This window comes from Pempheris klunzingeri, chromosome 14 (assembly GCF_042242105.1).
Source record: "Pempheris klunzingeri isolate RE-2024b chromosome 14, fPemKlu1.hap1, whole genome shotgun sequence".
Lineage (NCBI taxonomy): Eukaryota > Metazoa > Chordata > Actinopteri > Acropomatiformes > Pempheridae > Pempheris > Pempheris klunzingeri.
The window spans coordinates 7,042,154-7,059,526 of NC_092025.1; the positions used below are offsets into that span (position 1 = coordinate 7,042,154).

General features: G+C 43.1%; 1 protein-coding gene across 1 annotated transcript; it reads right to left on the reverse strand.

Moving 5' to 3' along the window:
• Positions 1 to 4,202: 4,202 nt before the first annotated feature.
• On the reverse strand, positions 4,203 to 10,857 carry LOC139213127 (potassium channel subfamily K member 4). Its single transcript, XM_070843756.1, has 6 exons — positions 10,654 to 10,857; positions 6,834 to 6,948; positions 6,579 to 6,739; positions 6,290 to 6,476; positions 5,453 to 5,595; positions 4,203 to 5,361 (listed from the first exon to the last, which is right to left on the reverse strand). Exons 1-6 carry the CDS (start codon positions 10,840 to 10,842, stop codon positions 4,756 to 4,758), a joined length of 1,401 nt encoding a protein of 466 aa, XP_070699857.1. The 5' UTR covers positions 10,843 to 10,857; the 3' UTR covers positions 4,203 to 4,755.
• Positions 10,858 to 17,373: the final 6,516 nt, after the last annotated feature.

A 17,373-nucleotide genomic window follows, 5' to 3' on the forward strand; every position in this document is an offset into this window, starting at 1 on the left:
GTCTGACGGCGCTGTCCAAGCCTCGCGGGGTTTCTCACATCGCATCACTACGTTACCGAGTAATAAGGAGACAATAACAACCGGCCACACACTGTCTGGTCCGCCTGTCCGGTTCTGTACGCTGCTGTTATAAATTCTCGTCTTCGGCTGCCACAACCGAGGTTGTAGTTGGACATCAGCGTCAAGACTTCAAGAAGAAGCACTGCATTTCCGGTCGAAGAAAAAAAATTCACAATAAAGGTTTGTCTTCTCACGGAACTTCCCTCGAGCCGGACGACGTCCCAAAGCGAGACGGGGCCTAACACGAGAGAGTCGTCTTCTAAAACCTGAATATACAACACCCCCTCCAGAGTCATCCGCCTGCTAATATCACGTAAATTAACACAAGCCGTGGTTTTATTTCAACAAGCCTGAACTAATCGACTTCCGGTTTCCGGCTTGCTGTTTCTCGCTAGCTTGATGCAGCCGAGTGACGTGTCTTCTCTCCTCCCTCCGCCTAATTTGCGTCCGCTGTGTCTCCGTTACGTCCGCACGCACCTTCACCAGCGTCATCAGCATTAAAATAAGGGCCTGCTGCCCGTGAAGAAAAAACATGACCCAGTGGACGTAAATCCTCATGTGGTCCAGGTAATATCTAAGCAGACCCGCTGCCTCTGATTTCACATCAGCTGTCTGCAGATCAGATGTGTCACGTGATCCAATCTGGAGACGTCCTTGCAGCAGAAAACCTCTGACACAGACATAAAACTCCCAGAGGTGCTTAAATACTATTTTACCTGTTTAAATGTATGTTTTTATTAACCTTGGTGTACAATTTGTTGTGGTATTTATACTCTAAAATAACTTTCCATAGCCTTTAATAAAATATTTAATTCAAATTAGGCCACAATCCTTAGGGGACTGCAACACTGCAGAACACTTGCAACACACCTCTATGGAAAATGTAGTCATGCTGTCGGTCTTGTGACACTGACCCGGCTAACTCCAGCACTACACTATCTGGACAGGTGCCAATTAGAGGAGATCAGGAGATCACTGCAGCGGGATGAGGAAGGGAGGCAATCAGGGGGCAGTAGTTTGGAAAAAAAAAATAGCCTGCAATACGGTCATCCAGATGCATTACCTAAAAAAAGTGTCATCAAGCACGTGTCAGAGATCTCTTGCTATTTATGTTTAAAGCAGCCGACGACAATAAGTGATTTTTGCTTTTACTTTTGCAGCCTGCTGCTTCTCTAAATAGTCTGCCGTGCGCTCCCCGACATGCCTGGTAACAGCTGAGAGAGCAGAGAAGTTGTCTCAGAGGAGGTGACAGCCGTGGTCACTGTTTTTTTTACTACTTTGGATAAGTGGGTATTTCTCCCATAGAGCCCAGCAATAATCATTAGTTTAGTCTGTTTAAACCAATAAGCGTTAAAGCCAGGCGGTGTGTGTGTGTGTGTGTGTGTGTGTGTGTGTGTGTCGGTGTGGTCACATGTATGCAGCGGGCGCGTGGCTCGGGACAGGGTTTTGGTGGTGCGCGCATGAGAGGAAAAACTGACGGCAGTGTCACTGCGACCTTGAAACAAGGTCATCGAGTCTCTGCTGCAGACACTGCAATTCTGCGGGGCTGCATCGTGCTGCTGCAGAGTCTGCATTACCGTCCTGTTGGAGGCGAAACCGGTCATGCTACATTCATTAGACTCACTCCACATCCGGAAAGCTGGATTTGGTTTCTGTTTAGAGATTTACTGCATTATGATTCTCCAAGCACAGCTGTCCGCAGACGCGCCTCTCTGATGTTATGCGTTCAAGCTATGGAGACAGGAGGAGCAGAGACTGACAGCTGGGGTCCCCAGGGTGCTCCGTACAGCAGGTCGTGACCTCAGACAGGTGTAGGCTACACATAGATATCAGGGAAGCATTGTGCCCGTGGGACACAAATAACGCCGAGCACTGCATTAGTGAGTCATAGATATCACTACTGATAGGCAGCAGTCTCCGCCCATACTATAAACACCTTGATCCGCATGTAATGATCATCAGTCGAGGGCTGCAGACTGAACACGGAGCGGGTCTGGGCTCCAGCATGGTGGTCCTCAGTTTGACTTTGTCCTGCTCCACAGCTGAACAACCACAGGATTCAACAAATGGACTGGTGACATGAGCAAACACGGAGTAAAGGGAACACAGGGGATAATCTTATTTCTAACAGAAGCTAAATGCCCCTGATGCCATATTTAAACCTGCTTTTACTCCTTACTGCATTTATATTAAGTTTGAAGGGAAATGTCATCCCAAAGCTTTGCGCTATATTACAATGATTACAACGACAGGATCTACAAATAAATGGACTGCTGTTTTGCTGTGTTGGAGATCAGAGCATCCTGACTTGATAATGTCAGGTTGCATTTAATGGTGTGACTAACTCTGTGAGGTTCTGTGTAAGATGTCTCATCCAGCAGAGTGTGTATTTGTGAATTACTAAATGTCTCCATCACGGAGCAGCTCCAGGACTCATCTGAATGACACGATCATTGTTGCTGTTCAGCTGAAGGATCACACTCAGGAATAAGATATTTGGATTTTTACTAATTTAGGGTGGACCTTCCCTTTTAAGTCCAGGCCAGGAGTGTAGCCCATATCTGCGCTGCAAACAGCTTCGCCCCCCAGCGGCAGCTCTGGTGAACTGCAGCGGCAGTGCTGATGACGTTATAGCAGCTGAGTGTGTGTCCTCCAGTAAAAGGTCACACACTGCCACAGCACATCATCACTGCCCGCTGACTTCCTGATTGCAATGCCACAGCGCTGCCTTTTCTCTTTAGATATCCTGCAGCAACGTGTCACATTTCCAAAGGGCAGATGAACGTTCACCTGCTTTCTGCTCCTTTAAGACATTTTGCTTATTCACCATTAAAAACATGACAGATGAAAGGGAGACTGCAGATTGTCTCAGTGCATATCATTCAGATGGCCACTAACACACAAATGTAGTTTCACTCAAAAGAACATGGATGTACCAAAGAATGCCATGTAAGTTCATATTGGACTGTCATGGGGGGGGGGGTCAGTGTGTGCCATCTGCTGGTTGTTTTCAGGGGAACAAATCTGCATTAATTCACTGAGAGATGGGTGGGCTTCATTATAAATGAGTAATAACTTCATCTTCTATATATCAGATATTTTGTGCTAAAAAGGCACATCAGCTTTTCTTTAAAAAAAAAAAAAAAAATCAAAATACAACAACAAAAGCCACAGTCTGCTGCTGCATCATGTTTGTCCTTGGTGCCATTTTCAAATAGGAACACCAAGGTAGAGTTTCCAGCAGAGTATCACTTACATGGATCAACTGAGGAGTGGCGGCACATGCTAAAAGGGCCATATTGACAACTTGAAGGGCATTTAGACAGTACCTCCACAGTGCAGTACAGTACAATACATGCAGTGCAGTGTATTCAGGTCCTGCAGCACATGTCTGACATGTCTCCATGTCAGCTGGCCTGCAGCGAGCATTGAAGCCACATGGATGTTTTCATCCTCGCGGACTCTTTCCTCCCTCCCCTTAAGGCCTGTTCTTCATTTTACTGACAAAACTGTGAGAAATGCATCCAGAAACCTGGAATCAGTGTTAAACCTTGGCTTCTCCTTGTTTCTCTTGGCAGTGTGATTTTTTACCCCTGCTAGGCGCTAAGTGAGTAACTGGGACATTTTATTCGATGACAAAAACCAGGGTCCGTTGTTTGGTCCTAGAAGTGGTTCACACACAAGAGGGAAGGGACACTTCCTGAGCTCAGTGGTCTACAGAACAGACTCCTGAAAAGATATCTGACATGAGTAATGGAGTCTGGTATGAGACCTGGCACCATATTCCAGTCTATAGATGATCCTCATGAAGTGGAGCTGTGAAAACTGCATGCTGACATTGCTTCAATAAGTTTGGGGCCCACATTAGAGCCAGATTGAGCGATTTGTTTTTGGTCTCTGGAGAAACATTGAAAGCCCCCACTGCGGCTCAGCTCTCCCTAATACACCTTATTATGCTTGTTAGAAGTGTTGACTCTCAGAAAATTGAGGGTGTGCCATTCTTAGTGCACCAGGGCTCTAATTCAACATGTGTTCAACAGTTATTATCATGTTTCCCAGACAAGCTTGTGGGCAGGAACAGCACCTTGTAATAAAATGCTAAACGTGTTTTAATTGAAAAAAATCTTTATTACATATTTGCAGTACAGTAGGATCAATGCATTTGGACATCAAAATGCAAATATTATAGTTGTAGGCAGTGTTTAAAAAAAGTTTGGTTACATTCCAAAAATGTACAAGAGCCTGGTTAGTACCCGTTTAACTGTTGGCAGGATTCAAGAGTTACCGTCTCAGACCAAAGCGGCCTCTCTTCAGCACGTCACAGCTGTGGCAGGTTTTCCACCGCTCGCTCTCTCTTGTTCTCTTGCTCTGTCTGGATTAGTGAAAGGCGGCGTGGTGGTGCATGTCTGTCCCGGCCCAGCAGAGAGCAGTAACTCCTCAGAAAGTAATGGGAACATAAAAATCACTTGATCTTCTTTGATTGAGGCGTACACACTCGCATGCTAAGAGCATTAAATGCAAACCACAAGTGGCTAAGGCTTCTGCAACATGTTTTCATCCTAAGTGTCTGTAAGTAAGCCGTACATATTCTACACACTTAAATTGCTACACCTCTGTCAGGTTAGGAACACATCTCATATCTCTCAAGTTGATACTTGTGCCAGCAGCAGAGTTTCTGTATTCAGCTTCTTCATCTTAAGGCTTCACTGGTAGATCTGGGACTGGTTTGGGGTTTCCATTGGGCTCCTTCTTGTTGGGGTTGGAGTGGTTGATTTTGGGGCTCCTCTGTGGAACAGGCCTTCTCTGGCGTCTCCTCTTGGGCTGACGGGAGCGCCCAGAGTTGGGTTTTGTTGTATCCAGCAGAGGATCCAAATGTAGCTTACCGCTCTGAGCATCTGAGGACTCGTCAATGAAGGCAAGGTTCTCCCCGAAGTAGTCTAGAGGCTGAGACAGGTGGGGGTCTGGAGGTGTTTTCTCCTTTTCAGGCTCTACAGGTTTTTCTTCAGGCACTCTTTCTGTCTGAGTGACCTGAGAGTCAATTTCTGATCCAGACCCCGATTCGTTAGAGGAGGAGGAGGAAGAGGAGGAAGATCCGGACTCTGTGTGGCTCTCATTCTGCTCTTCTTTCCCCTCAGGGCCCCCGTTCGCTGACACACTGTGGCCGTGGCTGCGAGGGCCGTGGCGGCGCTTTCGCCTACGCCTTTTGAAGGGGTCATCAATTTTTCCCGGAATGCGAAAATCCACCGACATATTCTGGATGTTTTGAGTCCAGTCAGTGGCGTGGGCTCGGAGTTCCTCCATCTAAGAGAAGCGGGTAAAACCAGACGTGATGGACAGGAAGTGGTAGAGACAAGACATGATGAAACAGACAAGAGAGGAGGAGAGGAAGTACCTCAGCTCTGGTCTTCTTAGACAGAACCCGGAGCCAGTTACCAATCATCGTCAGGATGGATGCAAAGTAGGCAAGACCCAGCAGGATCCAGAACCACACCAAAGGCTTATACCAGTGGTCACTCCCCTCGTTTCCAGAGTCCCCTTTGAGAGGACACAAACACACAGTAAGCAGTAGTAGAATGTGCTCATACAGCCATCCACTCTTTTCTGTGGAGTAAATAAACATTTAAGATAGGAGGTACTATACAGCAGATCTCACGATCAATAATTCACCTCTTACAAGTAAAAAACGCTGAATAATTTATGAGGTAAATGAAAATTGCCTGTGCTAACTGAGCTCAGTGCATTACAGCTGATAGTTATATTTATGGATGACTAATTAAGTCATACCAGCTGCTCATCTGCAGAACAATACATTCAATGAAAAAACAAAAATGATTCAAAAGCAAGTCAGATATTAACAAATTAGGCTGCAGCAGAAACAGTGTTTTCACTTCAGCTGCCTCGCACAGACAGGGAAATGTCCTGAGTAAATGTTTATTGATCTGTGTATTGAAGCATGTCCAGGGATGACAAACCATCAGCGGCGTGCACAGGCTGCTTTTTAAGAAAAAGCTGTTTAATGGGAATGTGTCGGTGCACTGATCAGACATCTCATGCACCTCATCCTCTGATGAGCCCCTCTGGTTTAACTCAAGTTCAGCTCTGACGTGACCTCACTCTCATCTCTGCATGCAGACAGGGGAGGGGCGGATTTGGTGATGTGGGGCTCCAGGAAAACCCAGACACAATGGCTCAGGGGGACGCTATTAGTAACATGATGATGCTGGTGTACCTGCAACATAGTCTCCAAAGCCCACCGTTGTCAGGGTGATGACTACAAAGTAGGCCGACTCCAGGAGAGTCCACCCCTCCACCTCTTGGAAAACCAGGATAGGCACAGCCACAAAGAGCAGGCAGCCCAGCAGGATGGACAGGAGGGCCGAGATCACCCGCACAATGGTCGGACTAACTTTCCATTTCTGTCAGCAGGGTGAGACAGCACGGTGGGATGAGACAAATAAAGGGAAGTACGTGTACAGTGCAAGCAAGGAGAACACTGAAAGGTCTGTTTAGGGTCTAACCCGGAAGAGAGTCTCTATTTTGGCAACAGTTTTCCTCAGCCCAGTACCCAGATGGTCTCCGACTCCAGCCAGCAGGATACCAAACATCGGGATTCCCACCAGGGCGTAGAATATGCAGAACAGCTGCCCTCCTTCTGTCTTGGGGGAGATGTTTCCAAAACCTGGACACGAGGTGGAGGAAGAGCAGTTGATTTGGAGACAAACGGGTCAGAAATGAAATAAATATTTCATCTAATGGTTCTGCTGGACACCCACCGATGGTCGTGATGATTGTCCCTGAGAAAAAAAAGGCACTGGCGAGATCCCACTGGCTGACAAAGGTGAAGTTGCTGTTGGGATCCACCCCTGCACTGACGGCCTCCACCACCTCCTAGGATGTGGAGTAGAGAAGAGTTTAGTGGTCTGAGTGTGAAACAGTCCACTCACTGATATGTAATGAGCACACATGAGCACAAGTTTCTTTTTATTGCCTAATTAGTTTTCAGTCCAGTCAGTGTATTACTCTACAGCCAAACGTAGGGCTTTAGGTCTTCCAGTGATGTTGGCAGGACCTCAGCGACGAAGAAGCGGTTGGTGATGTACAGCTGTGACAGCTCCATTCTTTACCAAGTGTATCGAACCACTGCCAGCACACGTAATCTAATTGCCTGATCTAATTATCTGTTTTGCGTCCGTTGGTACTCGAAGACATTTGTTTGGTCTGAATTTAAAGTTGACTATGATGAAGTTGTGATTGTGCCTGGTCCCAGCAGACAGTATTACTTCTGCTGGATTAGAGGTTTCTGGTCACAGAGACAGCAGGGCGGTGTCTGCTTGATCCTGTCTGTTCCCTGACACCGCTGCACCTCTGTCCCAACTCACTTGGGAAAACTGATTGATTTGCTGAAGCTGCTAATTACTGTAGTGTAAACACAGCCAGTAGTGTGCCAAACTCCCAAATTAGCATTTGGTGGAGCCCATTTTGAGTGGTGAGATTAGTTGTACGTCACTAAACCTAGTGGCTTCCCTCCAGGAAGTTAGCAGACATGTGGCATGTTTGTATTTATATATGTTTTTTACTTTACACTGTAAATAAATACTAAAAACGTCCTTCAACTCTTTGTAATTAATTTTCTAAAAAGCTGCTCAATCAATCATCTCAGATGGCTGTTGATGGTAGGTACAGTGGTATTGCTAACAAAACCTTTTTCTTTTATTGTTTTTGACAAAAGCTGAATATTGCCACGGAATACAACATCCAGTTAATATTGTGGAAATTGTTATATCAGTGTGACTATGGACATTTTTTTTAATGTTTTCAACATTAGTAGAGTAGTACTGATACAGGTAATAATAATTCAGCAAATTCAAATGTGGTGCAACGCCTGCTCAAAAGGCGTGTCCAGACTGCAGTGAACAAGAAATACTCCAGTAATGGTTTGTGAAATATCAAAAGAAGATGACGTATTGCTAAAAAAAACTGTTGAGGTGAAGACTAAACTTTAAAGGAACTTAACTAAACTTTCTGTTATTTTCATACGATGATTAGTTATTTTGAATCAGATGATTATATGAAGTCATCTTTGAAAAAATGATTCACATGAAAAAGATTACCTTTATTTAGTCCTACACATGTAATATATTGATAAGAAGTGTATTCAAGCTGAGGCCAAGCAGCCATAGTAATCACACTGACTGTAACAACAGGTAAAGACTTTAGATAACAGGGCCTTGGTTTGGTCCAACGACTTGAAGTGTGAAAGCTATTTGTACCGCTCAACGGGCTCAAAGAATTTAGCTGCATTTCATAGTTATAGTATTACCAAAGAACACAGGGAGTAATGAAAGGCGTCTACGGTGATTTATTCCCTGACACACAGTCCAGAACTGTGGCCAGACCACACGGTCACACCTGCACACCAGCTGTGCTGCAGCCACCCGTCCCGTACGATCACCACACACACGATCAAACACACGAACAGCCAGCGGTGCAAAACACGTCTGTACCAGAGTGGCATTGGGTGGTGTGTGTCCTCTCAAGTTACATTATAGAAAGAAGGAAGTGTGACTCTACTGAAGACCTGTTGTAACATCAGCTGACCCTAGTTCAGAGAAACCTGACCCACAATGCCGCTTGTTGAAGAGAACAACATCTGAAGAATGACTTTGTACCAGCTGCCTGCTTCACTCATGAGGACCATTACTCCTGTTGAGCTGTCAGGGTTTTATTAGTGTGCTGTAGTGCAAGTTTATTGAAGCATCCAAATAATTTCTATTTCTGATTGATAACAATAGATACAATCAAATCATCGGGTGCGTAAATAGTGTTTTTCTAGTCATGTAAAAAACTGTACTGGAATCTTATTTCAGAGCCAACAGATGTTTTCCATAAACAAATTTTCCTTTAAGATGAATGAGTTGGTGGACAGTGTCCTGAATTTAATCATTCACTCTCGTTGCTTTTATCTGTGTCTATCTCTGTTTTCATTTTCTAAAATAAGTAATAAGTAATCATAAAATTGTCATATAAAGTGTGTGAGGTAAAACTGAAACATTATTTTGGGAGATAACTAAAGAAATTATTAAAACTTATTAAAATATGATTTAATTATTGTTATTTAGTTGGCTACATTTGGTTGTCTGATATTGAACTAATTTAAGAGGCAGTAAGAGGCCATGTGATTGGCTGAAAAGAGGGGTCTGTAAGTAAATAAAGTTTGAATGAAAATTAATGATGAAATAGCATAATCAAGAATTGTGGGTTATTTATATATACAATATTCATATAATGTATTTTTATGTGGTTACTTTAGAACACTCAAGGGCTCCATATTAATCATCCATTCACTGCTAATATTATCAACCATAATACATTATATCCTCATTATCCAGTCAGTCTTTAATCAGTAAACAGGATGTAAAGGATTAGTGATTTAAATAATCAAAACCAAAATGTGGCCGGCGTTTACTCCTCCCATGTCCTTCTGTCCCTGTAACCTTTTTGCAAATGACATCCATAGATGACTCCGCCGGCTTTCATTCTGGAGCGAGGACAAACGTCTCGGGATCACAGCGCGGTTGCCAACGTGCTCATAACGTTCAACCTATGCATGGATCAGCTTTCATTCACACACACACACACACACACACTTAAGCCTACCCATCGTTACATAGCCGCTCCGACCACACCTGTCTCCTGGCCCACAGAGTCCCAGAGAGCTTCACTGAGCAGCACCAACACTACAAATCTGAGGGGTCACTGCGAGGATCCACAAAACAGACTAAATACGAGCCGTTTTATTGTCGCAGTCCAACAAGTTCTCCATGAATATAAAATGTGATCCGTCAGACACCAGGCCAAAATATATTTTTAGCCCCAAGAGGTGGTCAGTCTCTAAGATTCACATCCCGGTAGGATTTTGTTTATGTATAAATAACAACAAGCTGTGACTTTAGACTCAGCACAGTTCACATACTGAGACCCTGTCGTGTCTTGGACGGAAGCAGAAAGAAAATCTTACATAAAATCATCAGCTTCAGTTTAAATTTCACATGTTGAATTTATGGTATTTTATCTAACTACAAACTAACTACAAAATTGATTTTTTTAAAGAAACACAGTGGCTTTTTAGTCGGTCGCAAGTTGTGTTGATCACTCTTCAGTGTTTCCCAACGTCAGGTTCAGGACCCTAAAACAGCAAAACAGCACCCAGAGTAAATTTATGGGGTCACAAGACGATTTAAGTGATAGCACGGTATGTTCGCTTTTTTTTGCAAAATACTTAATATGTTTACTTCCTCAGGAGAAGGAAAATCATATTTGATGTAATTGCTCACAACTCATGTCAAACCCACAAGCTGTGACGAAGCATCTAAAACAGATGCAACTTAAAGGGGTCACAAGACAAAAATTTTGTGAATCCCTGCTTTAGGTAACTCAAAATTGACTCAAAAATGGTTGTAATGTGTAAATAATAAACTCATTTATAAAGAGAGAAGACAAGAGGCACAAGAGGTCGTCTACCCACTATGATGCCCCACCCTCTGGATACTGTAATCACTTGGAAATCTTCTAAAATAAAAGCTGGAGCTGTACCTCTATAAGGTTCTGTAGATTTTCTGGGCCGACGCAGGTGAAGTTCAGCAAGAAGTCCTGGCGTGTTCCCTGCAGCTGCATGTGCTTGCCCTCCTCTCGGGGAGCCTCCAAGGCACGGAACACCACAGCTCCCAGCACCAAGTAGAGAAGCACCCCCGTGAGGATGCCGAGCAGAGTGGAGCACCGCATGGCTGCGCCTCCGCCCAGTCCAAAGGTAGCCTGCTGTTTCTCTCTGCCAGCCTCAGCGCCGGTGTGGCCTGAATCCCAGCTGCTGCAGCTGAAACATCAGCAACCACACCAGCACAAGGGTTTAGTCCTGACCGCAGCGCCTGACAGTAACCACAGCTGCATACACGCCTGCAGAAGCCAGACAATTAGCTGCACATGAGGCTTTAAATGGACTCAGGTCTCACCACACTGCTGACACACTGTAAATGCAAGGAAAAAATGGTAAAAATGTCCGTCCCCTGATCAGCCTGACACTCGGAGCAGATATGATTGCTGCTATGAAACATAAATGATCCGTGTCATGAATATGCAGACAGGTGCACCCATGACAGTGAATCTTACCTGCTAACCCGCCCTAGTTGCCCACGCCTTCGTCTTTTCCAGTCCCTCTTCGCTCTAGGCCTGAGGATGGAGTCCCTGGATCCGTAACCACTGGGGAGGCCGTCCACCTCACACTCTGAAGGTGGGGACACTACACAGAGCCACTTATTTTTAATTCAACATTCACAGGATTTACATCAATGACTGAATAAGAAAAGAACATCTCAAAAATAGAAAATAGCCGTCAGTAGTGAGGACGATGAGGAAACAGCACAACAACAAGGTGAGGTGACACCTAAGCCAACAGGGTGCACGTTATCCCATCTTCCAACCAAAAGGGGGATTTGTCACTTTGGATAAAAAAAAACGATGTCTCATTGAAGATGAAGTTTATTTCCCTTAGGTGATGCTGATACGCAGCTGGAGAGGAAACATGGTAACGTGCAGATATGAACTTCAGAGATCTTTGTATCTTATTATCTTATAAAATTAGAGGTTTAGATGTGTGACGTCCAGCTGTGAAACCTGGTTTGGTGTTATGATGTCGGTCACTGTTGGCCCAAACCAAGAGCGCACTCTCATTTAAAACTGAAACTGGAGCCAACGCTCTGCGCTTGGATGCATTTGTACCTTCTTAAAGCAATGGAGTTGAGAAACTGATAAATGTGTCAGACACTTTCTGTCCTGGACATTTCAGAAAGGTTTTAAGAGGGAAGTATTTCATCCAAGAGCCATTCCCTCTGCATCTCTTGACTTCAAGCCAGAATAAAATAACACGAAAACAAGCTGCTAAAGTTCTGGACTGCAGTCTTTTAGTCAGCAGATTTGCTGGTCTTGATCCAAAATTAGAGCAATAAACTGTCACACTGTGACAACAAAATATACACTTGCTCCACAAACGGTTTTATAGCTGCTGGGAATCCACAAAGGCAGCGTCCACTTACTAAATTACACAAATTTCAGCCATAAGTCAGCAGTGTCTAGCTAGCAGATTGCTTAAAATGCCTTGTTCCTACATAAATCTGTAAAATAAGCATGAAAAATGAGCAAGAGACAAGAATAGATGTGTGATTGTCCATGTGAGTAATAATGCACTTGTAGTTCATATATTACTGAAAGAACTCAATGATCCAAATACATTATTGTAGCATAATCCAGCACAACTACACAGTTAAAAAGACCATCAGAAACACTGCTCATCTAACAGCAACCAAAATATTACCACACAGGAAACATCACACTGAAGCATCTAATATGCAGATTATCTACCGTATACCCACCTCAGACAGTTACACAGAATGCCAGACACATTGTACACCACCAGACAAAAGGAAGTCATAATAATGTTTGCATTAAGTGCCAATAATGCCGCCGCTGCTGCTGCAACTGAACCATAGTGATCCCATTTTGTCATCACTTATAGTCCCTCGGGGTCCACAAGATGTACAGTGCTGACCGGCGCGCCTTACAGTCCAGCCCATGTGCTTACCTCAAAATGAAGGATCATAAGAATCCAGAGTACCGGTCGCCTCATGCAGAGTGTTTCATGAGTTCAGGCAGCCGCATACAGGGAGTGTGTGTGTGTGTGTGTGTGTGTGTGTGTGTGTGTGTGTGTGTGTGAGTGTGTCTGGAGTGTGAGTGAGGAGGGAGGCTGTTGCTGTGCTCACGGGAGAAAAAAGATATTCAATCAAACTGACTATAGAGAGAGAGTGAGAGGGAGTGAATTAAAGTGAGAGCAGCACAGATGAAGGCAGAGATAATGATGATGATGGTGATGATGATGATGAGGCTACAGCCAGGTTTTGGATTTATTCTGTTTCTCCAGACTTCCATTAGACCAGCTTGTGTGTTCATACTACATACAGTTTTCGCCTGTGAATTAACTGTATGTGCAGCGGATCAATGTTTGAGATTCATCGAGGTCTGATTGGTGTCACACTGCCGACTCTGCAGAGGGAGGCCAGCTCAGCCACCCTTCTCCCTGCTCTCAATATCCCATCCTCTTCACAAGCTGCTTGACAGAACTGCTGCTGCTCTCTTTCTTTCTCTGTGAGTTTGTGTCTGTGTGTGTGCAGGATAAGTGTGGATAAGTGGATAAGTGCATTGGTGTTATTAGATTAATTATATCTCTCCAAATCTCTACAACAATTATCATCCACTCTCTGTGTAATATATAACAGTTAGCCCAATAAAACAAAAGCGTAGTTTAAAGCATTAATCTAAAAAGATTTTCATGTACATAAACTGTCTATCGCCAAATGAGGTGACATAATGGTCACTGATGAAAGCTCTTGCCTTTGAGGTATCACGCATTGGGTGTAGGTGGCGACATTCTCTGCAAAAATCACAAGTAGTTTGTTTCATTGGCCAGCAGTGATTGGTCCACCAGAATGGGTAGGCGGAGCTAACACAACAGACTCTGGTCCCTGCTAGCACTGTGAGTAAACGGTTACCATGGCCGAACAAACAAAGACAAGATCGATGACTACGGACATGAAACTTCTCCCAAAGAAAAAGACACAAATTCAACCTTCAGATGTACCAAACTGCCAACAGACACTATAAGAAGTTAATGCCATAAGTGTCACCGTGAAAAATGAAAAAGTCTTCAAGACTGTTTCTTAGTTACTTTCTTTATACTTTTAGCACTATTCTAAACATTCTACTAAACAGCTGACCAAAACATGGGAACAGATGTTCTTTAATGACAAGACTTATATCAAACAACAAAACAAACACATTTTGCTATATGTTGCTATGACTAAACATTGCTGTGTTCATTTTGCATTATGATCACTGAGAATACTTTCTATATTTGCCATTATTTGAAGGAGAAATATGTTCATTTACATTCTTTTTTTTTTCTCAGAAGAGACACACACTGTGTCTAAGATTATGAAGCCAAGTGGGCGAATACCCAAGATGCTTTAGTATTGCTCAGTCAGAGCCAACCGCCGCTGTCTATGGAGATCAAATACATTAGTCTGTTACTCAGCTAAACAGGCATTTTAAAGGAAACACAGACAGGAATTTGATGCTGAGCAGCTTATGCACTGATTGGTGAATCATAAAAGTAACTCTTGTTTCAGAATGAAAGGTTCGAATTTAAACCTTTTAAATTTTTTTGTGGATAAAGCTTTTGTTTGTTGTCTCTTGATAGAATTAATGTTGCTGCGCCTGACCACAAAGGTCAGGCTGGGGTGGGGTTCAATAAAGTCTACCCCAATCAGCAGTGGAAAGTAACTAATTATTGCTCATGGATGACCTTGTCCTGTTACTTGTACCATCTCCAATTCCAAGTCCAAGTTCCTTTCTAAACAATAACGCGGTTCATCCTGCATATGTTGCCCTGGCACACTACCCTGGCAGCCACCACTGAGAGTGACTGAACAGAAATATATTCATTAGCTGTGAGGACAGAGAAACCTGCATTTGTAACGTGTCATTTTGCAAGCAGGCAGAATTAAGGACAGCTGAAACAAGCTGGGGATCAGAGAAGTCCCGACACCTGTGTGACACTAACATGTGATGGTGAGGAACATTCAGAGAAAAGTGGTTTGACTGAGATCTGTGCTGTTTGTACATGTGAGAAGGGAGTTCGCGGTAGACATTGTGACAGACCATGACTCAGGAACAGGTTGCTGGGATCGGAGGTTTGAGTGACCCCATTAGCTGACTGATGTGGTTGGAGGTTACTGAGTGATGAGGCTGTTGAAGCTGTCAGCAAAACACATGTCTGGCCGGAGGCTATTTGAATATAGAAAAAGACTCATTCAGACTCATTCTAATACGTATGAGCACATAAGTGTGTAAACATCACATCTGACAGCTGGATGGTTCGGTTTGACTGACAGCAGCTGGCAGGCTGAGCTCCAGCAGGGGAGTTAGAGGCAAAGAAAACAAACTTGCGCTGTGGCTTCAAGATATCAGCAGACAGCATGTTGTTACTGGCACTGAAGAGTAAAGAACACACCAGCTTTTAAAAGGCCTGAAGGGATGTTTTCACTTTACGTTTACAGCCTGTTTAATGTGCAGCTGACCAGCTAATTAGCCACTCAGCCTGCAAACTAACAGCAGCACTGCGGCTTTCCGTGACGTTCGTTCGTTTGGTGGCTCGTTCAGCAAGCTAAGGTGCAGGACAAGACGTCAAATGTCGGAAAATTAAATTTGAAATGAAATAAGATAGATAAGATAGATTTTCTCACTTTTCAAGTTTCACAAGTTTTCACGTGTTCATTTTTTGCGCTCTGCCAGCCAAATCCACAACATTGCACTGTGTTGCACAGTTGATCTGCAGATCTATCACCTCTTATTGGATGAAATATTTGACACACCCCTGAGCAAGATGAGTTGGCAACAATTTTTCTTCACAAGAATCAAAACACTTGTTTATTTCAGTGAACTTTGTAAAGCACTATGAGACACTCTGTTGTGATATTGGGCTATACAAATAAAATTGAATTGAATTGAATTGAATTGAAAAGGTGTGGCATTTCATATAACAAAAGAATATCGATCGATGCAGTTTTTACATATACATTATGTGGCATGTAGCGATACACAGCGAAACTGTATTACAGTCTCATTATTTCATGTCAGGTACCAAGGAAAATATTAACATACTGCTCAATGTACACTTTGTTTCTCTGCTGTATAGCCTTTAGCTTACATTGAAAATCTGCAATACTGGGAGGTAAGTTTCTAAGTAACAAATGGAAAGCGGACACAGGCATATATCATAGTATCATAACAATACATTTGGTAATGCATTTGTCAAATGAGAATATGTAATTCGTAATATGATAGAACTCGACACACCTTCGCCATCTTTTCCTGCAAATACTTTCTATTTGATCTCAACTTGCTCAGCAGCAGAATTGAATTTATTTTATGCACTCACCAAATAAACTAATAAATACATTTAGCTCCTTCAATTCAGTCTGCGTGAGAGCCGCTGTCTCTCCGTTCTTACGAAAAACTCACTACAGTCCAACTGCACTGACACAGGTGTCTTATTGCTTGGGCTACACTGCAGTATGGGGAAAGCTTACAGAACTGGAAGAAGGAATGATTATTTATTCTGAGGAAAAACTAAACACAGTGATCAATATTAATCAGAAAGCTCTGTGGAATACACAGGGAGAGAATGCTGCTGGAAAAGCAAAACCTTGGTATTTTTTGCTTTGCTCACAAAAAATGTCTCCCTCTTAATGCATAACTCATATATATTGATAATAAAAATGGATCTAACTATGTCACTAATAAACCTCTTCAAATGGACATTTTTTCCAGGGTCATATTCACAGGTAATTAGTAACTCTGGCATCTGTGTCATTGGTTTCTGATCATATAAATATAAACACCATATAAATAAAATCAGCCTGAAACTCCCCTGGTCACACATGAAAAAATATGAGAAAACATAAAAGTTCTTACTTGTTGTAGATTGATGGCTTCAGTTCCAGGTGTCCTTTAGGTTCTTATATGTGGTTTAGTTGACGATATGAAGATAAATTAATTAAGGTCCAGCCTGTGGGAAAAACAAGAGGCCGACTTTGGAAAGAGATCAGAAGAGATGTGATCATGGATGAACATCTGAGGAGCAACTTCACTTGGATAAAAGGCTCAGACTGATTGATAAACGTAATCACAATTACAAGTGAAGGAAGGTGGTAGTGAAGGGAGTTAGGGGGACAGGCCAGAGCCGTGAGGGGGAGGAGGACTACCCTGCTATTATGAGCACTTTATTTTCAATTAAGCTGCCTTGCATCTACTGTAAGCTCACTTTCTGCTATTTTTTGATGATGCAGGAACTTCTTGGACTGGAAATTGATTGGTTAGCAAACGTCTGCAACTTTGCTAACGGAAGATGCACTTTCAACAAAGTAGAAAAACATCAAAAAAAAAAAAAGTGCAGGGCAGCAGCTGCAGAAAAAAGATGAGAAAACCAGCTAAATAAGTTACATGTTCCTGTGTTTAAAGAAAAGAAAAATGATTGAAACAATGTGAAGTGGTGGATATTCATGTTTTTGCCTTCTGTAACTCTTAGAATTGTCATAATTGCCAGTTAACTAGTAAGTTTCTAGCTTCTGTTTGAAAAACAAGTAAATTATGTATATTGTGTGTGTTACATTCATTGCAAAAACCCAAGCGAGGAAGATGTTGATTGAG

Bases quoted from the DNA above. Each gene is read 5' to 3' on its own strand.
- LOC139213127 (XM_070843756.1), bottom strand. From the start codon at position 10,842: ATGCGGTGCTCCACTCTGCTCGGCATCCTCACGGGGGTGCTTCTCTAC. The intron at 6,740-6,833 runs GTGGGTGTCCAG...CCTCGTGTCCAG, and splicing joins GACAATCATCACGACCATCG to GTTTTGGAAACATCTCCCCC. The intron at 5,596-6,289 runs GTACACCAGCAT...GTCCTCTCAAAG, and splicing joins CTTTGGAGACTATGTTGCAG to GGGACTCTGGAAACGAGGGG.